Source organism: Trachypithecus francoisi, unplaced genomic scaffold, assembly GCF_009764315.1.
Source record: "Trachypithecus francoisi isolate TF-2019V2 unplaced genomic scaffold, Tfra_2.0 Lachesis_group5, whole genome shotgun sequence".
In the NCBI taxonomy this organism is placed as follows: Eukaryota; Metazoa; Chordata; class Mammalia; order Primates; family Cercopithecidae; genus Trachypithecus; species Trachypithecus francoisi.
This window is the reverse complement of record NW_022681470.1, coordinates 138,278,420-138,303,835: the sequence shown is the minus strand read 5'-3', so window position 1 is coordinate 138,303,835 and position 25,416 is coordinate 138,278,420. Positions and strand designations below refer to the sequence as shown.

The following is a 25,416-nucleotide window of genomic DNA, read 5'->3' as shown; positions in this document are numbered from 1 at the left end:
AGACGGAGTCTCGCGCTGTCACCCAGGCTGGAGTGCTGTGGCCGGATCTCAGCTCACTGCAAGCTCCGCCTCCCGGGTTCACGCCATTCTCCTGCCTCAGCCTCCCGAGTAGCTGGGACTACAGGCGCCGCCACCTCGCCCGGCTAGTTTTTTTTTTTTTTTTTTTTTTTTTTTTTTTTTTTTTTGAGACGGAGTCTCGCGCTGTCACCCAGGCTGGAGTGCTGTGGCCGGATCTCAGCTCACTGCAAGCTCCGCCTCCCGGGTTCACGCCATTCTCCTGCCTCAGCCTCCCGAGTAGCTGGGACTACAGGCGCCGCCACCTCGCCCGGCTAGTTTTTTTTTTTTGTAGTTTTTAGTAGAGACGGGGTTTCACCGTGTTAGTCAGGATGGTCTCGATCTCCTGACCTCGTGATCCGCCCGTCTCGGCCTCCCAAAGTGCTAGGATTACAGGCTTGAGCCACCGCGCCCGGCCGTTTTTGTATTTTTAGTAGAGACGGGGTTTCACCGTGTTAGCCAGGATGGTCTTGATCTCCTGACCTCGTGATCCGCCCATCTCGGCCTCCCAAAGTGCTGGGATTACAGGCTTGAGCCACCGCGCCCGGCCGAAGTTTTCTTACATATTACTTTTACAGCATTGGTCCAGGGACCACCACTGCAGCCTTGTTGGTAAGAGGGAAATAATTATTATTGAATCTATTTATTTAGAGACAGAGTCTCACTCTGTTGCTCAGTCTGGAGTGCAGTGGCACGATATCAGCTCACTGCCAACCTCTACCTCCTGGATTCAAGCAATTCTCCTGTCTCAATCTCCCAAGTAGCTGCGACTACAAGCACACGCCACCATGCCCAGCTAATTTTTGTATTTTTAGTAGAGTTGGGGTTTCACCATATTGGTCAGGCTGGTCTCAAACTCCTGACCTCAGTTGATCCACCTGCTTCACCCTCTCAAAGTGTTGGGATTACAGGCGTGAGCCACCGTGCCCGGCCTAAAAGGAAAGATGTAAAAAGACCACAGCTGGGCGCCATGGCTCACACTTGTAATCCCAGCACTTTGGGAGGGTGAAGTGGGTGGATCACGAGGTCAGGAGTTCAAGACCAGCCTGGCCAAGATGGTGAAATTGCATCTCTACTAAAAATACAAAAATTAGCCAGGTGTGGTGGTGGGCTCCTGTAATCCCAGCTACTTGGGAGGCTGAGGCAGAGAATTGCTTGAACCCAGGAGGTGGAGGGTGCAGTGAGCCAAGATCTCGCCACTGCACTCCAGCTGGGGGACAGAGCGAGACTCCATCTCAAAAAAAAAAAAAAAAAAAAAAAAGACCTCAACGAGGCTGAGCACTTTGGCTGATGCCTGCAATCCTAGCACTTTGGGAGGTTGAGGCAGGAGGATCACTTGACCCTGGAAATTTGAGGCTGCAGTGAGCTATGATCCCACCATTGCACTCTAGTCTGAGTGACAGAGCAAGATTCTGTCTCTCAAAACAACCCCCAAAACCAATAAAATCCTGCAACGGGCACTAGCAAGGAGCCAGTGACATAGGCAGAAGCTTCGTGGCTGTCAAAAAAAAGGGCGATCTTGTTCCTTTTTCCTGGGAATCCGGCAAACATGTCTGCCACATAGGTAATGCATGGGCAAGGTCATTTGTTATGGCATTGAGGACTGCAAAATTGTTGGAAGTGTTACAAGAAAGGGGTCTCAATCCAGACCCCAAGAGAGCGTTCTTGGATCTTATGCAAGAAAGAATTCAGGACTGGGCGTGGTAGCTCAAGCCTGTAATCCCAGCACTTTGGGAGGCCAAGGCAGGTGAATCACCTGAAGTCAGGAGTTGAAGACCAGCCTGGCCAACATGGTGCAACCCCGTCTCTACTAAAAATACAAAATTAGCCAGCCGTGGTGGTGGGGGCCTGTAATCCCAGCTACTTGGGAGGCTGAGGCAGGAGAATTGCTTAATCAGTTGAACCCAGAAGGTGGAGGTTGCAGTGAGCTGAGATTGCGCCCCTGTACTCCAGCCTGGGTAACAGAGTGAGACTCCATCTCGAAAAAGAAAAAGAAAAAAAAAAAAGTGGAGTCCAGTAACAGGAACGCATGCAGAACTATGTGTATATTGTGTTGCTTTTAGTGTAAAAAATGGGAACGTGTTTGCAGTGGCATGCACCTTGGGAGGATGAGGTGGGAGGATCACTTGAGCCCAGGAGCTCAAGACCAACCTGGGCAACATAGCAAAACTCTGTCTCTGAAAAACAGTCTGGAAGCAATAGCTCATGCCTGTAATCCCAACACTTTGGGAGGCTGAGGCAGGAGGATTGCTCGAGCCCAGGAATACAAAACTGGTCTGGGCAACAGAACAAGACTCCCATCTCTACAAAAAAAATTTAAAAATTAGGAGTGGTGGTGCGTGCCTGTAGTCCTAGCTACTTGAGTGGCTAGGACAGGAGGATTGCTTGAGCCCAGGAGTTTGAGGCTGCAGGGAGCTATGATTGCACCACTGCACTCCAGCCTGGACAATATAGCAAGACCCCTCTCCGTAAAGAAATAAAATAATAGGCTGGGCATGGTGGCTCATGCCTGTAATCCCAGCACTTTGGGAGGCCGAAGCAGGTGGGTCACGAGGTCAGGAGATTGAGAACATCCTGGCCAACATAGTGAAACCCCATCTCTACTAAAAATACAAAAAATTAGCCAGGCGTGGTAGCAGAGGCCTGTAGTCCCAGCTACTTGGGAGGCTGAGGCAGGAGAATGGCTTGAACCCAGGAGGTGGAGCTTGCAGTAAGCCAAGACCACGCCACTGCCCTCCAGCCTGGGCGACAGAGCAAGACTCCGTGGGCGTGGTGGCGTGTGCCTGTAATCCCACCTACTCGGGAGGCTGAGGCAGGAGAATCGCCTGAACCCGGGAGTCGGAGGTTGCAGCGAGCCGAGATCGTGCCACTGTGCTCCAGCCTGGTGACAGAGTATAAGACTCCATCTCAAAAAAAAGAGAAAGAAAATAATAAAGAGAATGTTATGATTTTGGAGGCGTAGACTATATAGAGAAAGAAAATGATGAATATTAGTTGCCCATGGGGAGGAGGAAGACTTGCTTTATGTTGTACCCTTTTTTCTGCTTGAATTTTATTCAATTAATTAATTTATTTGAGACAGAGTCTCGCTCTATCGCCCAGGCTGGAGTACAGTGGCACAATCTCAGCTCACTGCAACCTCTGCCCTCACTCCCCCATCCCCCTCACCCCCAAACCCTTGGGGCTCAAGCGATTCTCTTGCCTCAGCTTCCCAAGTAGCTGGGATTACAGACATGTGTCACCACGCCTAGATAAGTTTTGTATTTTTAGTAGAGATGGGGTTTCACCATGTTGGCCAGGCTGGTCTCAAACTTCTGACCTCAAGTGATCCGCCCACCTAGGCCTTGCAAAGTGCTGGTATTATAGGCAAGAGACATCGTGCCTGGCCCATTTTATTGATTGATTGATTGATTGAGACAGATTCTTGCTCTGTCACCCAGGCTGGAGTGCAGTGGCATAATCTCAGCTTACTGCAACCTCTGCCACCTGGGTTCAAGCAATTCTCCTGCCTCAGCCTCCTGAGTAGCTAGGACCATAGGCGCCTGCCACCACAACTGGTCGATTTTTTTTTTTTTTTTTTTTTTTTTAGACAGAATTTCACTCTTGTTGCCCAGGCTGGAGTGCAGTGGCGCAATCTTGACTCACTGCAACCTCCACCTCCCAGGTGCAAGTGATTCTCCTGCCTCAGCCTCCCAAGTAGCTGGGACTACAGGTACATGCCTGTAAGCCTGACTAAGTTTTTGTATTTTTAGTAGAGATGGGGTTTCACTATGCTGGCCAGGCTGATCTCGAACTCCTGACTTCACATAATCCACCTGCTTTGGCCTCCCAAAGTGCTGGGATTACAGATGTGAACCCCCGAGGCTGGCCTCTGCTTGGATTTTAAAATCACATCCATGGATAAGTCAACTTGGTTATGGATGGGGTAAGAGATGGAGGCAAGGAACAGCAGCTCAGGGGAGCCCAGCCACTCTAACCAGGAGAATATAACACACCAGTGGCACTGGTTCAGCCTTGGCAACTATTCTTTTATTGAACATCAGTGACAGAAAAATGCTTGATTTAGGAGGAAGCTTTCCCTTACTCCCCCACTGCATCCCGGAACTCAGCAAAGGTGAGCCAGCCACAGAGCGTAACACTGTGGCTGGGACACATGTCCATGTCTGTTTCACATACGTGGGCATCTGTGCCACAAGGGTCACGTGGCACCACAGTTCATCAGCTGTGCTTCCCCTTCCTGCCCTGCTGCAGCGCCACAGGTCAGAGGAAAAGCCTGCCTGTGAGTAGGGTCCCGGCAGGGCCCACCCACCAACTGGGGATCGGGCCTCAGAGCTGGGCAGTCATGGGAGTTCAGGGCCTGGCTCGCCTCGGTAGGCTGGTCTTAAAGAGGGACTTGCCCGAGGCTTCGATGTAAGTGACAGTCATCTCTTTGGAGCTGATCTCCACATAGGCAAAGCCACCCAGTGAGTCTTCAGCCCCATAGTGGAAGCGGAGATAGCCATTGGGGACCTTGCGCTGGTGCCGCTTCGAGGGGTCCATGAAATTCCCAGCCCCACTCAGCACATAGCCCACGCCGTTCTCATCTTGCAGGTACTGAGGATGGAGGACAAGGGGTCAGTGGAGACCCAGCTTTGAGCAGGGGCCTGCCTAAGGTCCAGGGCTCGATTTGACCCTAACCACAGAGTCACCTTGAGGTATGTAACCCCTCCTGGCTTCAATTTCCCAACTGTTAGGAGTGTATTAATCCTATTTCATAGGTAGAGCAATTAGTAAGAAATTGGTGACCAGGTGTGGTGGCTCATGCCTGTGATCCCAGCACTTTGGGAGGCTGAGGCGGGTGGATTGCTTGAGCCCAGGAATTTGAGACCAGCCTGGGCAACATAGTGAGACCTTGCCTCTACAAAAAAATTCACAAGGACCGGGCGCGGTGGTTCACACCTGTAATCCCAGCACTTTGGGAGGCCAAGGCGGGCAGATCACTTGAAGTCAGGAGTTCGAGACCAGCCTGGCCAACATGGTGAAACCCCGTCTCTACTAAAATATAAAAATTAACAGGGTGTGGTGGCACATGCATGTAATCCCAGCTACTCGGGAGACTGAGACAAGAGAATCACTTGAACCCAGGAGGCGGAGGTTGCAGTGAGTTGAGATCGTGCCACTGCACTCCCTCTCAAGAAAAAAAAAAAAAGCCAAAATTAGCTGCGCGTGGTGGCACATGCCTGTAGTGTCAGCTACTCTGGAGGCTGAGGTGTGAGGATCACCTGAGCCCGGGAGATTGAAGCTACAGAAAGCCCTGATTGCCCTGATTGCACCACTGCACTCCAGCCTGGGTGAAAAACAGTGAGACCTTGTCTCAAAAAAAAAAAAAAAAAGAAATTGGCAAGTCAAAGATATTATTCTGGCTTTGGAGTGTTTTCCTGGTTAGACAGCAAGATTTGAGGGACAGTCTAGACATTCTGAAGGCCATAGGAGCCCCTCAAACAGCGGGAGGACCCCAGCCATGTGGACATCAGCTAGGATGGGGGCCCCCTCACCCAGCTCCCATCCTGCCCACAGGACCCTCACCTGCAGATTGTGATCGTGGCCGCACAGGTAGGCGGTGACCCTGTATGTGGCCAGCAGTGGCCGTAGCTGCTTGACCAGGCAGTGGGTAGGCCCGTGCTCGGCTATGGACCACACAGGGTAATGGCCGGCCACCAGCACGTAGTCCTCCCTGGCCGCCGCCAGCTGTTTCTTGAGCCAGGACAGCTGTGTGCGGGCCAGCTTCACATCTCGGGGCCTCTCAGGCTGCTGACTGAGGAAGTCATCTGAGTTGCCACATAGTGTCACTGTGTCCAGCATAAAAATGGCCACAGACACATTGGTCCGTGGGATCTTGAAGCGCAGGCGGTAGAAAGGGCTGGGGAAGTTCCTGCGGAGGGGATAGAGGTCGTGGGTTCACATCTTGGGCGCGGAAGTCCCAGGGTCAGCTCAAGCCACAGGGCCCCTGTGTCCCCGCTGTGTGAGGATCTGGGGGAGGCAGGGCTGAGGGTGGCTCACCAGCGCTTGGAGATCTTAGAGTAGGCAATCTGGGCAGAGACGTTGCCGAGGTGGTCATGGTTTCCAGCCAGCACGTACCAGGGCACGTTGCGAAGGGAGCGGTCAGAGAATACGTCCTCAAAGGTCTCCTGTAGCAAACAGATAGGCCAGGCCCCTTCCCTGGGGTCATTGGCTACCCTGATCCTCCTACCAAGTCAGGGGCCAGGGGTAAGGGAGACACGGAATGTTCCCGGCGCCCAAAGGTGCCCCATCACCTTCCCTCTGCCCTCTCCAAAGGAAGGTCACTAGGTAAGGTGGCTTCTCCCCACTGTCCGCCCCCACCTCCTGCCCCACTCTGTTGGGCACAGACCTGGAACCTCTTGTCATTGACGTCTTGTACACCAGTGAAGTAAAAATTGTCCCCTAGAGACAGGATGAAGTCTGCACCCAGGATCTGCACGGTCCGAGCGATCTCCTTGGCATTGGCCATTTCCCGGGCCGTGTGGAATGGGGCATTGGGGACCCCTCCCCAGTCACCCACGGCTACAAAGCGCAGGGCAGGGGTGGCACCATCAGCCAGGGAGGGTAGCAACAAGGCTTGCAGGAAGAGCAGCGCCATCCACATGTCCATCTGGGAGAAGAGATAAGCATAGGTGGCCCGGGCTGTGACAAGGGCAGGGAGGCCTTCAGACCCCCGCCTGCCCTGAGATAGAGGGAGACCGCTTGCTGCAGGCTGCCCCTGCGGGAACCCCTTGGTGCCCTAGTTCTCAGGACACGGCTGCACAAGCTGGCTTAGGGTGGGGGGGGTGATCTGTGAGAGGGCGAGCTGCACCAAGATGGCCTCGCAGGCCCATTTCACCCTCCTTCCACCTAGCCTGCCCAGCACTCACCCTGGGGGAGACACAGGCCAGTCACTGGAGGCTCTGAGAGGCTGGTGGGCTCCAGGGCAGAACTGCTGGTCCCTGAGCCTTTATTCCCTGGGGAGGAAGTGGATCATTAGTGAGGATGATGCAGTTTCTCCGAGGGCTGTCCCGGGAGCCCTCCCCTTGGGTCATGTGAGCCCTGGACTTCCCTGGAGCAGGACACGGGATTGGGGTGGGGGTGGGAGGATCTGGGCACACGTGTGCAGCAGCCTCGGCCCACACAGCCTCCGGGTCGACCTGCAGGGGCCTGTTTGTGCTGTGGGCTTGACATGTCCTGGGTATCTCTGTGTGTCTGTGTATCTGAGTGTCAGTATGTGTGTGTTCACTCGAGAGGCTATGGCTGCGATTACCCAAGACACATCTGCACCTTCTTTCTCTGAGTAAGGGCTTGCCTGTGTATGTCTGGGTGTGTCTTGCTTCCTGCGTGCAGCTGAGCATACCTACCTGGGCCTCGGCTCTGTACCTGACCGGGTTGCTGCAAATGTGTACGCCGAGCCTGTGTGGCCTGTCTGCGATGCACGCCTGTGTTCTCACGTGGCACTGGGTGGGAATCCCTATGGATGGAGTTTTGTGTGTGCCCATGTGTGTGCCTGGCTCGCGTCTCTAGGGTGAGCTGCGTGTCTGGTGTGGGATGTGTGTTTGACATCTGAATGCGGCACTCTTGTGTGTCCTCCCCCTGCCCTCGCTCCACCCCACAGATAAACACCAACGGGCCTCCCTTTTCCAGGAAGTCCTGCCCACACCCTCCCCTCCCCCTAGACTCCCATTCCTGCAGGAGGAACCAGGCAGGAGGCAGCTAGCTGTCACGCGCGTGACCGTAGACCTCTGACCCTCATGGTCTAGGCAGCTGTCTGCAGGCCCTCCACGGGACTGCAGCCTCGGAGAGCAGGAGGCCCTGCACCTGCGGCCGGTCAGACCTGCTCCTCACCTCCCTGCCTGCCTTCTCCGTGCTGGGCGCCACCGAGACACGTCTGCGAACGTTCACGAGTTCCTTCAGTCCCTGCGAGGGCGGACGCGAGAGACAGCCCTCATTCAACGCCGAGGCCACTGGCTCAGAGATCTCCCCGGGTCACCCTGCGAAGTATTTGTTACCCCCTATCCCCAGCCTTGCAGCAGCGACCAAGGGGAAGGAAGTGGGTGATGAGTGCAGGCGGAGACCCCTCCCACGGGGCTGCGCGTATCTCACCTGCCATCGGCTGGGCGGGCGCTGCTGCCGGTGCCCAGCTGCAGATCCGCAGGCGATCGCATTCCTGGGCGGCCCCAGCTTTAAGCAGGTAGCGGCTGATTCGTCCTGCTCGAGGGCTCGGGGCTGGCCCAGGTGAGCCCCGGCGGGGAGGGCGGGCGCCTCGGCCTCCCCCCGACCCCACCCCCCCACCCCCCCCGCCCCGCCAACCCTGCACCGCCCAGAGCCGCCACGCCTCCTTGCTGTGGGCTCCGCATCTGTAAAATGGGCGGATGAACCCCGGAGGTCGGCTCAGACCCACCGACTGCAGCTGCAGCTGGGCCAGAAGGGGTGGCCAGGGGAGCCGATTTCATCCTTTTCCTCCCTCCATGCCAACCAGGAGCCTCCATCTGCCTGGGACCCTTTGGGGGTACCCATGAGCCCACAGCCCCAGAGCCACAGCACTGGGTGGGGTTTCAGCCAGCCCTGGGGCCAAGCTCTTGTAAGGTCTGTCATCATCTTCAGCCTCAGTCTCCTGGTTATTTATTTATTTATTTTTGAGACAGCGTCTTGCTCTGTCGCCCAGGCTGGAGTGCAGTGGGCTATCTCAGCTCACTGCAAGCTCCGCCTCCCAGGTTCACACCATTCTCCTGCCTCAGCCTCCTGAATAGCTGGGACTACAGGCGCCCGCCACCATGCCCTGCTAATTTTTTGTATTTTTAGTAGAGACGGGGTTTCACCATGTTAGCCAGGATGGTCTCGATCTGCTGACCTCGTGATCCGCCCGCCTCGGCCTCCCTAAGTGCTGGGATTACAGGCTTGGGCCACCGCGCCCGGCCTTTTTTTTTTTTTTTTTTTGAGACAGTTTTGTTCTTGTTGCCCAGGCTGGAGTGCAGTGGCGCAATCTCCGCTCACCACAACCTCCGCCTCCCGGGTACAAGCGATTCTCCTGCCTCAGCCTCCCAAGTAGCTGTGATTACAAGCTTGCGCCACCACACCCAGCTAATTTTGTATTTTTAGTAGAGACAGGGTTTCTCCATGTTGGCCAGGCTGGTTTCCAACTCCCGACCTCAGGTGATCTGCCCACCTCAGCCTCCCAAAGTGCTGGGATTACAGGTATGAGCCACTGTGTCCAGCTGGTCTCCTGTTTTTTAAAAAAGTTATTATTGGCCGGGCGCGGTGGCTCAAGCCTGTAATCCCAGCACTTCGGGAGGCCGAGACGGGTGGATCACGAGGTCAGGAGATCGAGACCATCCTGGCTAACACTGTGAAACCCGTCTCTACTAAAAAATACAAAAAACTAGCCGGGCGAGGTGGTGGGCGCCTGTAGTCCCAGCTACTTGGGAGGCTGAGGCAGGAGAATGGAGTGAACCTGGGAGGCGGAGCTTGCAGTGAGCTGAGATCCGGCCACTGCACTCCAGCCTGGGCAACAGAGCGAGACTCCGTCTCAAAAAAAAAAAAAAAAAAGTTATTATTTAGCTGGGTGTGGTGGCTCACGCCTGTAATCCCAGCACTTTGGGAGGTCCAGGTGAGCAGATCACCTGAGGTCAAGTGTTCCAGACTAGCCTGGGCAACATGGCGAAACCTCATCTCTACTAAAAAGACAAAAATTAGCCAGAGGTGCTCGCTTGAATCCAGGAGACAGAGGTTGCGGTGAACTGAGATCGTGCTACTGCACTCCAACCCAGGAAGAGGAAGGAGGTTGCACTGAGCCGAGATCATGCCACTCCAGCCCGGGCGACAGAGCAAGACCCTGTCCCCAAAAAACAGAAAGAAAAAAAAAAAAGAAATCTGAAGCAATTATGACCAAATGTTAACATCTGTTTCTTCACGTGGTGGGTACAGGCATGCTTTGGAAGCTTCTGTGCTTCCTGTATTTTGAGATCACACAAAATTATGTTTATTATCTTATTGTGCTACATGATCTTTGTAGAAAAGTTGGTAAATTCTGGAATGCACAAAGAAAAAGATTATAATAGGCCGGGCGCGGTGGCTCACGCCTGTAATCCCAGCACTTTGGGAGGCTGAGGCCGGTGGATCACGAGGTCAGGAGGTTGACACCATCCTGGCTAACACGGTGAAACCCTGTCTCTACTGAAAATACAAAAAATTAGCTGAGTGTGGTGGCGAGCGCCTGTAGTCCCAGCTACTTGGGAGACTGAGGCAGGAGAATGACCTGAATCCGGGAGGCGGAGCTTGCAGCCTGGGTGACAGAGCGAGACTCTGTCTTAAAAAAACAAAAAAAAACGGCCGGGCGCGGTGCCTCAAGCCTGTAATCCCAGCACTTTGGGAGGCCGAGACGGGTGGATCACGAGGTCAGGAGATCGAGACCATCCTGGCTAACACTGTGAAACCCCGTCTCTACTAAAAAATACAAAAAACTAGCCGGGCGAGGTGGTGGGCGCCTGTAGTCCCAGCTACTCAGGAGGCTGAGGCAGGAGAATGGCGTAAACCCGGGAAGCGGAGCTTGCAGTGAGCTGAGATCCGGCTACTGCACTCCAGCCTGGGCGACAGAGCGAGACTCCGTCTCAAAAAAAAAAAAAAAAAAAAACGATTATAATAGCCAGAAATACCCCTGCCCAGAGAGACAGTATCCATTAATTTTTCTCTGTCTATGTTTGTCTTCAGAAAAATGGGATACTATTGGCACTATTTTATAACTTTTTAATTTGTATTAGCACTTTCTATAGTTTTTAAATTGATAAAGCTGGCCAAGCGTGGTGGCTCAGGCCTGTAAACCCAGGCAACGTGGGAGGATCGCTTGAGCCCAGGAGTCAGGACCAGCCTGGGCAACATGGCGAGACCACATCACTACAAAAAACATAACAAAATTAGCCAGGCATGGTGGTGCACACCTGTGGTTCCAGCTACTCAGGAAGCTGAGATGGAGGATTGGTTGAGCCTGAGAGTGTGAGACTGCAATGAGCTACGATTGTACCACTGGCCTTCAGCCTGGGCAACACAGCTAGACTCTTGTCTCAGAGAGAGAGAGAGCACATAATGAAAAAAATAAACCTGATCTTGTATAGAGCATGTAATAAAACCTGTGGGTTCTTGGCCATCTCTTCTGGTCACCTCCAGGGTCCTGAATAAGCTCTTCTCTCTCTATTCACCCAGGAGAACTCTCTTCTGCTGATTTTCTGTGGGGCTAGATCAGGATGTGACTCAAAATCTCCCTCCACCTCCACCCTTGCATATTTTCCCAACCTCACTGTCAATCTCAGATGTCAACAACCCCACGAGTGAGTTCCTCCTTTTGCCAATACATCCAGGTCCTGTTCTCCACTGCCGTCCCTACCCAATCCCTTTCCTTCCTTCCTCCTGCCAATCCTGCTCTCCCTGTTTCTTGCTCCTCTGACCTCCTCCGCATTGCTTGACTGTCTCAGATACACTCTGGCCTCAGGGTCTTGGCACTTTCTCTTCCGCCGGCCTGGAGGGGTCTTCCTTGGTCAGATACTGAGGTCACCCATTGTGTTTAAGTTCCTTTAATTTATCTGAAAAGAGGCTGGGCATGGTGGCTTCTGCCTGTCATCCCAGCACTTTGGGAGTCCAAGCCAGGTGGATCACTTGAGGCCAGGAGTTCGAGACCAGCCTGGCCAACATGGTGAAACCCTATCTCTACAAAAATACAAAAATGAGCCAGGTGTGGTGGCACAAACCTGTGGTCCCAGCTACTCAGGAGGTTGAGGCAGGAGAATTGCTTGAACCTGGGAGGCGGAGGCTTCAGTGGGCCAAGATGGTGCCACTGCACTCTAGCCTGGGTGACAGAGTGAGACTCTGTCTCAAAAAAAAAAAAAAAGAAAAAGCTAATTTATCTGAACTTACCTGAAATGCACCACCCTGCCCCCATTATTGTCTGACTCTCCTGTTGCTGTAGTTTTCTCTGCAGCACTTACCACTGCCTGAGAAAACTACCCACATGTTTCTCTTCTTTCAATTTATGTTGCTTTCAGTCTGTCTTCCGTTAATGAAAGCTTTGTTTTTTTTTCTTTTTTTAAAACAGAGTCACCAGGCTGGAGAGCAGTGATGCGATCATGGCTCACGCAGACTCACCTTCTGGGCTCAAGTGATCCTCCCACACCCCTCAGCCTCCTGAGGATTGAGACTACAGGCACACACCACCACACCCAGCTAATTTTTGTATTTTTTGTAGAGACAGGGATTTGTCACCTTGCCCCGGCTGCTCTTGAACTCCTGAGTTCAAGCAATCCTCCCACCTCAGCCCCCCAAAGTGCTAGGATTACAGGAGTGAGTCACTGCACCTGGCCTGTTTATTTAAAAAATTAACATTCACTCTCAGTTTATTGGCTAAGTTTAGAAGTAGTATCAGAAAGTCTAAGAGAACTTCTTGTTCTCCTTTTATTTGTATGTTTGCGCTGTAGATCTTTAAAAACTGCTAAGGACTTCTCAAGGTGTTTGTTTGGTGGAGACATTGAAAAAGATTCAATAGGCTGGGTGCGGTGGCTCAGTCTGTAATCCCAGCACTTTGGGAAGCTGAGGCAGGCAGATCATGAGGTCAGGAGATCGAGACCATCCTGGCTAACACGGTGAAACCGTCTCTACCCGGGCGGATCACGAGGTCAGGAGATTGAGAGCATCCTGGCTAACATGGTGAAACCCCGTCTCTACTAAAAAATACAAAAAAAAAAAAAACTAGCCGGGCGACATGGCGGGCGCCTGTAGTCCCAGCTGCTTGGGAGGCTGAGGCAGGAGAATGGCGTAAACCCAGGAGGCGGAGCTTGCAGTGAGCTGAGACCCGGCCACTGCACTCCAGCCTGGGCGGCAGAGCGAGACTCCGTCTCAAAAAAAAAAAAAAAAAAAAAAAAAAAAAAAAAAAAAAAGAACCGTCTCTACCAAAAATACGAAAAATTCCCTAGGTGTGGTGGCGCGCACCTGTAGTCCCAGCTGCTTGGGAGGCTGAGGCAGGAGAATCACTTGAACCCGGGAGGCAGACGTTGCTGTGAGCTGAGATCGCAATACTGCACTCTAGCCTGGGTGACAGAGCAAGACTCTCTCAAAAAAAAAAAAAAATTAAAAGATTAAAGAATAAGTTGGCACAGTGGCTCACACCTGTCATCCCAACACTTTTTGTCAAGACGTCATCTCTTAAAAAAAAAATTAGCTGGGCGTGGTTGTGTGTACCTGTAGCCCAGCTACTCGGGAGGCTGAGGTGGGAGGATTGCTCAGGAAGTCGAGGCTGCAGTGAACCATGATTGCACCACTGCACTCCAGTCTGGGCGACAGCTGAGACACTATCTCTAAATAATAATAATAATTATTATAATAGTAGTAAAAGAGTATAGAATAAAATGCATCACACTTGTAAAATGTTAATTTTAATCCACTAAACTTATAAACAGACCCAAATATGCATCTAATGACCTCTTTTTTTTTTTTCTTTTTTTTTTGGGACAGAGTCTTGCTTTGTCACCCAGGCAGACTGGAGTGCAGTGGCATGATCTTGGCTCACTGCAAGCTCCGCCTCCCAGGTTCATGCCATTCTCCTGCCTCAGCCTCCTGAGTAGCTGAGACCACAGGCGCCCACCACTACGCCTGGCTAATTTTTTGTATTTTTTTGGTAGAGATGGAGTTTCACTGTATTAGCCAGGATAGTCTCAATCTCCTGACCTCGTGATCTGTCTGCTTCGGCCTCCCAGGGTGCTGGGATTACAGGCATGAGCCAGTGACCTCTTAAAGTGATATTTCTTTTTCTTTCTTTTGAGATGGAGTGTCACTCACTCTGTCAGCACCCAGGTTGGACTGCAGTGGTGTGATCTTCAGCTCACCACAACCTCCATCTCCCGGGTTCAAGAGATTGTCTTGCCTCAGCCTCCCGAGTAGCTGGGATTACAGGTGTGTGCCACCGTGCCCAGCTAATTTTTTTTGTATTTTTAGTAGAGATGGGGGATTTCACCATGTTGGCCAGGATGGTCTGGAACTCCTGACCTCAAGTGATCCATCTGCCTTGGCCTCCCAAAGTGCTGGGATTACAGGCCTGAGGCCAAGCCCCGAATTAATTTTTTGATGTTTCATTGTGCCAGGTGTATAAGTAACATGTTAGTTGTGATTGTAACTAAATAAAGGCTTAAGGGAAACTGTGTTTCTTTTTTTTTTTTTTTTTTTTGAGGCGGAGTCTTGCTCTGTCGCCCAGGCTGGAGTGCAGTGGCGGATCTCAGCTCACTGCAAGCTCCGCCTCCCGGGTTCTCGCCATTCTCCTGTCTCAGCCTCCCAAGTAGCTGGGACTACAGGCGCCCGCCACCTCGCCCGGCTAGTTTTTTGTATTTTTAGTAGAGACGGGGTTTCACTGTGTTCGCCAGGATGGTCTCGATCTCCTGACCTTGTGATCCACCCGTCTCGGCCTCCCAAAGTGCTGGGATTACAGGCTTGAGCCACCGCGCCCAGCGGGAAACTGTGTTTCTAAATTTCTAAATTGACTACACATTTACAAAGGAACCCACAAAGATGGATTTTTGGGCCAGGGGCAGTGGCTCACACCTGTAATCCCAGCACTTTGGGAGGCCAAGGAGGGCGGATTGCCTGAGCCCAGGAGTTCAAGACCAGCCTGGGCAACAAGGTGAAATCCTGTCTCTACTAAAATACAAAAAAATTAGCTGGGCGTGGCAGCAGGCACCTGTAATACCAGCTACTTGGGAGGCTGAGGCACGAGAATCGCTTGAACCCAGGAGGCAGAGGTTGCAGTGAGCTGAGATTGTGCCACTGTACTCCAGCCTGGGCGACAGAGTGAGACTCGATTTCCAAAAAAAAAAAAAAGATGGATTTTTTGGGACCCCAAGCCTTCACAATTCCAAATGCTGTCATGAGTTAGTTTGATTTGAGGAACCAAAAATTGGCCTTTGTGGCTGCAGCAGAGTTAGCAAGGGGGAAGTGAGTCCGGAAGGTTGAGGGCAAGGAAGAGAGAAGGGAGTGGGTGGGGCAGGTTGCGTGAGCTCTTGGGGGCTGCAAGGAAGGGAGCTTTTATCTGGGTGAGGTGGGAGCCACAGAGGGTTCTAATCAGAGGGACAGATCTGACTTAGATTTTGCATAATGTCCCCCAGCTGTGGGCTGTGGGGCATGGGCTGCTGAATAGGTGGTTTAGGTGGGCAAAGATTAATCACGGTGTCCCCCACCCTTTAAAAATTAAAAGACAGGGCCGGGCGTGATGGCTCACAGCTGTAATCCCAGCACTTTGGGAGGCAGAAGTGGGCAGATCCCCTGAGGTCAGGCGTTTGAGACCAGCCTGACCAACAAGGGGAAACCCTGTCTCTACTAAAAATACAAAAAAATTAGCTGGGCGTGGTGGCAGGCGCCTGTAATCCCACCTATTCGGGAGGCTGAGGCAGGAGAATCGCTTGAACTCGGGAGGCGGAGGTTGCAGTGAGCCAAGATCGTGCCACTGCACTCCGGCCTGGGCGACAAGAGCAAGACCATCTCAAATAATAATAATAATAATAATAATAATAATAGACCGAGTGCGATGGCTCACACCTATAATCCCAGCACTTTGGGAGGTTGAGGTGCGTGGATCACGAGGTCAGGAGTTCAAGACCAGCCTTGTCAACATGGTGAAATCTATCTCTACTGAAAATACAAAAATTAGCTGGGCATGGTGGCTCGTTCCTGTAATCTCAGCTGCTCAGGAGGCTGAGGCAGGAGAATCGCTTGAACCGGGACCCAGGAGGTGGAGATGAGGTTGCAGTGAGCCGAGATTGTGCCACTGCACTCCAGCCTGGGCTACAGAGCGAGACTCCGTCTCAAATAATAATAATAATAAATTCATAATAGTAATCAATTAAAATTAAAAGACAGGCTTGGCATGGTGGCTCACACCTGCAATCACAACACTTTGGGAAGCTAAGGCGGGAGGATCACCCGAGCCCAGGAGTTTGAAACAGCCTGGGTGACATAGTGATTCCCCATCTGAATTTTTTTTTTTAAAGATTAAAAACGCAGAGCCTCTCTGCTCTTCCCATTTGACAGACAGCCACATCTTTTCATGCAGTGAAAAAGGCATGTCCCTGAGACACCGTGGTGAAAGTGAAGGCAGGAGTAAATGGATTTGGCCATATTGGGTGCCTGGTCACCAGGCACCAGAGCTGCTTTTAACTCTGGCAGAATGGATGTTGTCACCTCAATGACCCCTTCATTGACCTCAACTACATGGTCCACATGTTCCAATATGATTCCACCCATGGCAAGTTCCACGGCACCATCAAGGCTGAGAAGTGGGCTGGGTGTGGTGGCTCATGCCTGTAATCTCAGCTACTTAGGAGGCTGAGGTGGGAGGATCACTTGAGACCAGGAGTTCAGGACCTGCCTAGGCAACATAGGGAGATCCTCTCTCTCTCAAAAAAAAAAAAAAAAAAAAAGACTAAGAGAAGGGAAACTTGTCATCAATAGGAAATGGGAATCTCATCCCCCTCTTCCAGAAGCCAGATCCCAGCAAAATCAAATTGGGTGATGATGCTGGCGCTGGTTTTGTCATGGAGTCCACCACCAGCATCTTCACTACCATGGAGAAGGCTGGGGCTCGCTTAGAGGGGGCAGCCAAAAGGATCATCTCTGCCCCCGCTGCCCATGCCCCCATGTTTGTGATGGACGTGAACCATGAGAGGTACAAAAACCCCATGATTGTCAGCAATGCCTCCTGCACAACCAGCTGCTTACCACACGGCCAAGGTCATCCATGACAACGTTTTCTTGGTTTGGTTTCTTTCTTTCTCTCTTTCTCTCTTTCTTTCTTTCTTTCTTTCTTTCTTTCTTTCTTCTTTCTTTCTTTCTTTCTTTCTTTCTTTCTTTCTTTCTTCTTCTTTCTTTCTTTCTCTCTCTCTCTCTTTTCTTTCTTTTTAAATAGGGATGGAGGCCAAGTGCATTGACTCATGCCTGTAATCCCAACACTTTGGGAAGCTGAGGTGGGAGGATCACTTGAGCCTAGGAGTTCAAGACCAGCCTGGGCAACATAGCAAGACTCTGTCTCTACAAAAAGTTGGAAAAAAAAATTATCCAGGCATGGTGGGGTACGTTTCAGCTACTCGAGAGGATGAGGTGGGAGGGTAGCTTGAGCTTGGGAGGTTGAGGCTGCAGTGAGCCGAGATCGTGCCACTGCACTCTAGCCTGAGTGATGGAGTGAGACCCTATTTCTTTTTTTTTTTTTTTTCCGAGATGGAGTCTCGCTGTGTCACCCAGGCTAGAGTGCAGTGGCATGGTCTCAACTGACTGCATGACTGCAAGCTCCACCTCCTGCAGTGAGACCCTATTTCATAAATAGAGATAGGGGTCTCACTTTGTTGCCCAGGCTGGTCTTAAACTCCTGGACTCAAGCGATCCTCCCACCTTGGCCTCCCAAAGTGCTGAGATTACAGGCTGAGCCACTGACTCTGGTCATCCATGACAACTTTGGCATCATGGAGGGGATTGTGACCACAGTCCCTCTGGGAAATTGGCATGAGAAATATCATCTCTGCATCTACTGGTGCGGCCAAGGCTGTGGGCAAATTCCTGCACTGAACAGGAAGCTCACTGGCACAGCCTTCCAAAGAGTCCCTGCCGCCAATGTGTTGGTGGTTGACCCGATCTGCTGTCTGGAGAAACCTGCCAAATATGATGACCTCAAGAAGGTGGTGAAGCAGGCATTGGGGGGCCCCCTCAAGGGCATCCCAGGCTACACTAAGGACAAGATTGTCTCCTCCGCTTTTATTTTTAAATTATATATATATTTTGATACGGAGTCTCGCTCTGTTGCCCAAGCTGGAGTTCAGTGGCACGATCTTGGCTCACTGCAACCTCCACCTCCCGGTTCAAGCGATCGATTCTCCTGCCTCAGCCTCCTGAGTAGGTGGGATTACAGGTGCACACCACCACACCCAGCTAATTTTTTGTATTTTTAGTAGAGACAGGGTTTCACTATGTTGGCCAGGCTGGTCTTGAAATCCTGACCTCAAGTGATCCACCTGCCTCAGCCTCCCAAAATGCTGGGATTACAGGTGTGAGCCACTGCGCCCGGCCGTCTCCTCCAACTTGAACAGTGACACTCACCCTTCCACCTTCTGTGCTGGGGCTGGCATTGCCCTTGATGACACTTTGTCAAGTTCATTTCCTGGCATGACAATGAATTTGGCTTCAGCAACAAGGTGGTGGTCCACACTGTCTCCAAGGACTAAGACCCTCAGACCAGAAGCCCCAGTGAGAGTATGAGAGGAAGACAGAGGCCTTCAGCTGCTCAGCAGTCCCTGCTGCACTCAGCCCCCTGCCACACTGAGAATATCCCCAAGACACAGTTTCCGTGCCAGACCCCCTGAAGAACAGGGAGGGGTGTATCAGTAAAGCAAGAAAGTCCTCTGTACTCAGCCAAAAAAAAAAAAAAATTACTCATGCCTGTAATCCCAGCATTTCGGGAGGCTCAGGCGGGAGGATTGCTTGAGCCTAGGAGTTTGAGACTAACCTGGGCAATATAGTGAGACCTCATCTCTATTACAGACAGATGATAGATGGATGGATAGAAGATAGACAGATTAGATAGATAGATGATAGATAGGTAGGTAGATAGATTGATAGGTAGGTAGATAGATAGATAGATAGATAGATAGATAGATAGATAGATAAATAGATAGATATAGAAAAATTAAGTGGGTGCCTTGGGCAGGGAAGTCCCTAGGGATGCTCTGCTGTTCCCGCAGCCTGAGCGCCTTTTTCAGACGCTTTTACCTGTCCACTGCTGCCCCTGCGTGGTCACAGCCTGAACTGCAGCACCGTCGGCAGACCCAGTTTCCCTTCTATAGAACAAATTAATGCTCCTTCCAGTCCCTCTTGCTACTAGGCCTGTGCAGAACATGGACAGATTCTACAGCGGATCCACCCAGAGACTGCCCCAGAGAAACTCCCAGGGGTGGGATGGGATGAGTGAGGTACGCTGGGATTGGAATGTTTGTAAGATAGCATGATAACATGAGGAGCAGCTGGATTCCCAAAAAATTGCAATTTCCTCACACAGACTAAGGGACTGATTTCCAGTCTGGAGAATGGGAGGGCAGGATGAGCTGTGGAGGCTCAGGCTGGTGGTTTGGAGGCTGGCATGATGTAAATGTAGCTGTTCACTGTTGTAGTTTGCTGCCACCAATTGAGTCTGGCTAGGTTCCAGGTGGGTCAATAATCTCAAATGGGGCCGGGCTCAGTGGCTCACACCTGTAATCCTAGCACTTTGGGAGGCCGAGGCGGGCGGATCACTTGAGGCCAGGAGTTCAAGACTAGCCTGGCCAACATAGTGAAACCTCGTCTCTACCAAAAATATAAAAAATTAGCCAGGTGTGGTGGTGTGCGCCTCTAAGCCCAGCTACTCGGGAGGCTGAGGCAGGAGAATCGCTTGAACCCAGGAGGTAGAGGTTGCAGTGAGCCAAGATTATGCCACTGCACTCCAGCCTGGGCGACAGAGCGAGAATCCGTCAAAAAAAAAAAAAAAATCCCAAATGGGGAGAGGTGAGGTGGGGTCTGTCATGCCAAGGAGTTGGTCTTTATATTACCTACCTCCCATCTCTTTCCTCAATCATTTGAACGTTTGATAATTTGAATGTTTGAATGTTTGATCCTCATGATCAAACATTCCCCTGTTACCCTATAGACCCCTTCATGCTCCCCCAACCCCTCCCCACATCCTCTCCGATATCCACCAGCTCTAGCCCCCAGGGTAAAAACATCCATCTGTCTCCACCATCAAGTGAAAGCAAATAGTGACTTCCTTGCCTCAGCCATTGCTGAGCCAGTTGCAAGGCAAGCAGGAAACCCCACCCAAGCCCCACCTAACCCCTGGCCTCCTTTTCATCCAAGCCGGTGCCCACTGATCCCGTGTCTGCCTGCCTGTTATCCACTCCAGCTCCTGGTCCCTCTATCCTGGGTACCGCGGAACCGCTTGGGAGTAGCAGGCTAAGAAGTTCCTGTGCCCCTCCTGCGGCAAGGCTGTCGGAGAGCACGGGAGGATGGGGGCGCCGGCTGGAGTAAGCCATAGCCAGGGCAGGAAGGAGCCCTACACAGATCTCCCTCAGCTGTGAACTCCACAATGACCCACCTCACAGTCAACAACACCAATGGACACTCATTTCTCTACTCCTGTTATTACTAGGCACCCATTTCTCTCCACCCAAGGCTTTGTTCACCATCCTCAATTATTCGTGTATTATTTTTTTGAGATGGAGTCCAGACTGGAGTGCAGTAGCACAATCTCGGCTCACTGTAGCCTCCGCCTCCCGGGTTCAAGCGATTCCCCTGCCTCAGTCTCCTGAGTAGCTGGGATTACAGGCATGTGCCACCATGCCCGGCTACTTTTTGTATTTTTAGTAGAGATGGGGTTTCACCATGTTTGCCAGCCTGGTCTCAAACTCTTGACCTCAGGTGATCTGCCCGCTTTGGCTTCCCAAAATGCTGGGATAACAGATGTGAGCCACTGCGCCCAGCCAGTACCCCCAATTATTTCAGTATTCATGGTCCGTAGGAAGGTATATATATGTTTTGTTGTTGTTGTTATGTTTTGCTTTGTTTTTTGTATTTTTCGTAGAGATGGGATTTTGCCATGTTGGCCAGGCTGGTCTCAAACTCCTGACCTCAGGTGATCCTCCTGCCTTGGCCTCCCAAAGTGCTGGGATTACGGTTGTAAGCCACCATGCTGGGCCATGAATACATATGTTTTATTGAGTTCTTTTTTTCTTTTTTTGAGATAGGGTCTCACACTGTTGCCCAGGCTAGATTGCAGTGGCACCATCTGCTCACTGCAACCTCGACCTCCCAGGCTCAAGCGATCCTTGTACCTCAGCCTCCACAGTAGCTGGGACTACAAGCGTGCACCACCATACCCAGCTAATTTTTATATTTTTTGTAGAGACAGGGTTTGGCCATGTTGCCCAGGCTTCTTGTTTTTCAATGAATGTATTTACAGCTATACATTTTTCCTTCTAGGACTGCTTTCTCTGCATTCTATACATTTTGATATGTTGGATTTTCATATTTGTCTCAAGGTTGTTTTTCTTTTTTCTTTTATTTATTTTTATTTTTATTTTTTTGAGACAGTTTTGCTCTTGTTGCTCAGTCTGGAATATAATGGCGTGGTCTCAGCTCACTGCAACCTCTGCCTCCCGAGTTCAAGCAATTCTCCTGCCTCAGCCTCCTGAGTAGCTGGGATTACAGGTGCCCGCCACCACACAGGGCTAATTTTTGTATCTTTAGTAGAGACGGGGTTTCACCACCATGTTGGCCAGGCTGGTCTCGAACTCCTGACCTCAGGTGATCGGCCTCCCAAAGTGCTGGGATTACAGGTATGAGCCAACGTGCCCGGCCTCAATAGGCTCAAGCAATCCTCCCATCTCAGCTTCCCGAGTATGTGGGACTATAGGTATGGGCCACCATCCCCGGCTAATTTTTAAAAAAAATTTTTGTACAGACAAGGTCTTACTATGTTGCCTGAGCTCTTGAATTCCTGAGCTCAAGTGATCCTCTCGCCTCAGCCTCCCAAAGTGCTGGGATTACAGGCATGGGCCACTGTTCCCAGCAAAGGTTTAAATGATACCAATTTAACTTCAATAGCATAGAAATATTCTATTCTGTTAATTGAGAACTAGTTTTGCTATGTTGCCCAAGCTTAGATTTGAACTCCTGGACTCAAGTAATCCTCCTGTTTCAGCCTCCCGAGTAGTTGAGACTACATGCATGTGCCATTATGCCTGGCTATAGTATAAACATACTCTATTTCCTTTTTTCTTTTTTCTTTCTGGGTTTTTTTTTTTTTTTTTTTGAGACGGAGTCTTGCTCTGTCGCCCAGGCTGGAGTGCAGTGGCATGATCTTGGCTCACTGCAACCTCTGCCTCCTGGATTCAAGCCATTCTCGTGCCTCAGCCTCCTGAGTAGCTGGGATTACAGGCATGTGCCACTATGCCCAGCTACTTTTTGTATTTTTAGTAGAGACAGTTTCACTATGTTGGCCAGGCTGGCCTCGAACTCCTGACCTCAGGTGATCCACCTACCTAGGTCTCCCAAAGTGTTGGGATTACAGGCGTGAGCCACGGCACCCAGCCTCAAATCTTATGTCTGTATATTAACATTTGTATGGAAATGTTTTTCTGTTCAGCACCTGTTTATGCCTATACAGACAATCTTCACTTTTCCCCACACTGCGATCATGATCACTATTCTTTGGTGTCAGCATCTCCCTGGAAGGCCACCCTTGTACTTTGTGTTTTAGTAAACTCTTTTCTTGTTTTTTTAGATGGAGTCTTGCTCTGTCACCCAGGCTGGAGTGCAGTGGCGTGATCTCGGCTCACGGCAAGATCCGCCTCCCAGGTTCACACCATTCTCCTGCCTCAGCCTCCCCAGCAGCTGGGACTACAGGCGCATGCCGCCATGCTCAGCTAATTTTTTTGTATTTTTAGTAGAGACGGGGTTTCACCATGTTAGCCAGGATGGTCTCGATCTCCTGACCTCGTGATCTGCCTGCCTCGGTCCCCCAAAGTGCTGGGATTACAGGCATGAGCCACCGTGCCCTGCCTTTTTTTTTTTTTTTTTTTTTTGAGGCAGAGTCTCGCTCTGTCTCCCGGACTGGAGTGCAGTGGCCGGATCTCAGCTCACTGCAAGCTCCGCCTCCCGGGTTTACGCCATTCTCCTGCCTCAGCCTCCCGAGTAGCTGGGACTACAGGCGCCCGCCACCTCGCCCAGCTAGTTTTTGTATTTTTAGTAGAGACGGGGTTTCACCGTGTTAGCCAGGATGGTCTCGATCTCCTGACCTCGTGATCCGCCCGTCTCGGCCTCCCAAAGTGCTGGGATTACAGGCTTGAGCCACCGCGCCCGGCCTTTTTTTTTTTTTTTAAGACAAGGTCTCACTCTGTCACCCAGGTTGGAGTGCAGTGGTGCCATCATAGCTTACTGCTCGACTTCCTGAGATCAAGTGATCCTCCTGTCCTAGCCCTCCCGAGTAGCTGGGACTACAGGTGCACGCCATCATGCACAGCTTATTAAAAACAATATTTTTTTTGAGAGACAGGATCTCACTATATGGTCCAGGCTGGTCTCGAACTCCTGGGCTCAAGCCATCCTCCAGCCTTGGCCTCCCAAAGTGCTGGGATTATAGGTATGAGCCACACTGTGCCTGGCCTTGAATAAACTATTTTAACTGGATCTTGAGCTTTTTGATTATTTTTTTGAGAAAGGGAAAAAAATAAAAGGCATCAGCTCTTTGTATCTCCCTGGAAGTCAAGGAGGTTAAGGGCCTTCTAACAATGAGGGAAGATGTGGCAATAATGGACACCCACCTCTTCGCACCTCTCTGATCAGTAGCAACAATAAGGAACCAGAGCACTGATTCTCAATATTTGAAAGACAGGGTCCTTTTTTGCCCACCCTGGGCCCCAGAACATGCATGCAAGGTGCTGTTGGGACTCAGCTGCGTGGCATGGAGCTGAAAGCATGGAATGGGTTACTACTACTGAACTAAGAGTTGAAATGGAGTGAAACTAACCACGACTTATGACCTATTTTTTTTTACTCTGGAAATTGCAAGGTTTTGATAGACTCCACAGTTCCAAAATAGCTACCTCAGTTAGATCCTGCTGGCGCAATCATTTTCTAGGTGAGAAGACAGATTTCTTTCTTTCCTTCCCCCCTCCCCTCCCCTTCTTTTTTCTTTTCTTTTCTTTCTGATGGAGTTTCGTTCTTGTTGCCCAGACAGGAGTGCAGTTGTGCGATTTTGGCTCACTGCAACCTCTGCTTCCCGAGTTCAAGCGATTCTCCTGCCTTAGCCTCCCAAGTAGCTAGGATTACAGGCATGTGCCACCATGCTTGGCTAATTTTGTATTTTTAGTAGAGACAGGGTTTCACCATGTTGGTGAGGCTGGTCTCAAACTCCCGACCTCAGGTGATCCACCTGCCTCAGCCTCCCAAAGTGCTGGATTATAGGTGTGAGCCACTGCACCCAGCCTAACCTGCCTTTTTATACTAATACATTACTTTGGGTCTCATCCTACATCACTTCCTCAGAGAGTATCCTTCCTCTCACCTCAGTTACTTCTACTTTTTTTTCCACGTATAGATGTTTTCTCAGGGACCGGAGGGTATGGGAGGAAGCCTTGGCAGGCCTCATCCCAAATCCCCGTTTCCCCGAACATCAGGCCCTCCCTCCTCTTCCTGTCCTTCCTGGCCTAGCCTGGGCTCCCTCCTGTTCTGAGGCAAGGCGATTGCTCCATTTTACAGTGAATGTGCAGTTCCCTGCACATACAGGTGGCTTTGTGTCCAGAAGGAGTTAGAAGGAAGAGCCCAGGAAGTGCTGGAAGACGACAGTGCCTACTCTGGCAAGCTAGAAGCAAGCTCTGCATTAAATGCAAATATTGGCCTGGCGGTGGCTCACATCTGTAATCCCAGCACTTGGGGAGGCTGGGGAGGGAAGATCACTTGAGCCCAGGAATTCAAGACCAGCCTGGTCAACATAGTGAGACCCCATCTACCCACCCCCTGGGCCCCACACACACACCACCGCCACCAACAAAAATAAAATTAGCAGAGTGTGGTGGGGCGTGCCTTTGGTCCCAGCTGCTAGGAAGGCTGAGGCAGGAGGATCGCTTGAGCCCGGGAGGTTGGGGCTGGAGTGAGCCGAGATCATGCCACTGCAGTCCAGTCTGGGTGACAGAGCAAGACCCTGAAAGAAAAAAAAAAAAAAAAGAAGGGACGGAGGGAGACAGGGAGGGAGGGAGGGACGGGGAAAGGAAGGCAGGAAGGCAGGAAACAAACCAAAACAAGGCCAGGCGCGGTGGCTCACGCCTGTAATTCCAGCACTTTGGGAGGCCGAGGCGGGCGTATCACTTGAGGTCAGGAGTTGGAGACCAGCCTGGGTAACATGGCGAAACCCCATCTCTACTAAAAATACAAAAAATATAAAAATTAGCCGGGCGTGGTGGCGGGGTGCCTGTAATCCAGCTATTCTGGAGGCTGAGGCACGAGAATTGCTTGAACCCGGGAGGCAGAGATTGCAGTGAGCTGAGATCGCACCAATGCACTACAGCCTGGGCGACAAGAGCAAAACTCCGTCTCAAAAAAAAAAACAAAACAAAACAAACAAACTCAAATATCCCTCGGGCTGGGTGTAGGGAGGAAACGGCCTGAGAAGGGCAGTGGCTAGAGCCAGTCAACACTGCTCCGCACAGCCACGTTTCCATGGCTTCGTACGTCACTCAGGCCTTAGGGGGCGGGTCATGGAGCCCTAACCAATCAGAGGCGCTGGGGCGGGGCCCTGCCAAC

The 25,416-nt window shown here is 51.3% G+C and overlaps 1 protein-coding gene across 3 annotated transcripts; it reads right to left on the bottom strand.

Annotated features, from left to right (window-relative positions):
• Positions 1-4,061: 4,061 nt before the first annotated feature.
• On the bottom strand, positions 4,062-8,342 carry ACP5 (acid phosphatase 5, tartrate resistant). Of its 3 annotated transcripts, XM_033196444.1 has the most exons (8): positions 8,182-8,342; positions 7,924-7,995; positions 7,440-7,549; positions 6,963-7,049; positions 6,443-6,703; positions 6,094-6,221; positions 5,620-5,965; positions 4,062-4,647 (listed from the first exon to the last, which is right to left on the bottom strand). In XM_033196444.1, exons 5-8 carry the CDS (start codon positions 6,701-6,703, stop codon positions 4,405-4,407), a joined length of 978 nt encoding a protein of 325 aa, XP_033052335.1. In that variant the 5' UTR covers positions 6,963-7,049; positions 7,440-7,549; positions 7,924-7,995; positions 8,182-8,342; the 3' UTR covers positions 4,062-4,404. The 3 variants fall into 3 exon arrangements, with proteins under 3 accessions (XP_033052335.1, XP_033052334.1, XP_033052337.1); XM_033196443.1 differs by lacking the exon at positions 7,440-7,549; XM_033196446.1 differs by lacking the exons at positions 7,440-7,549; positions 7,924-7,995.
• Positions 8,343-25,416: the final 17,074 nt, after the last annotated feature.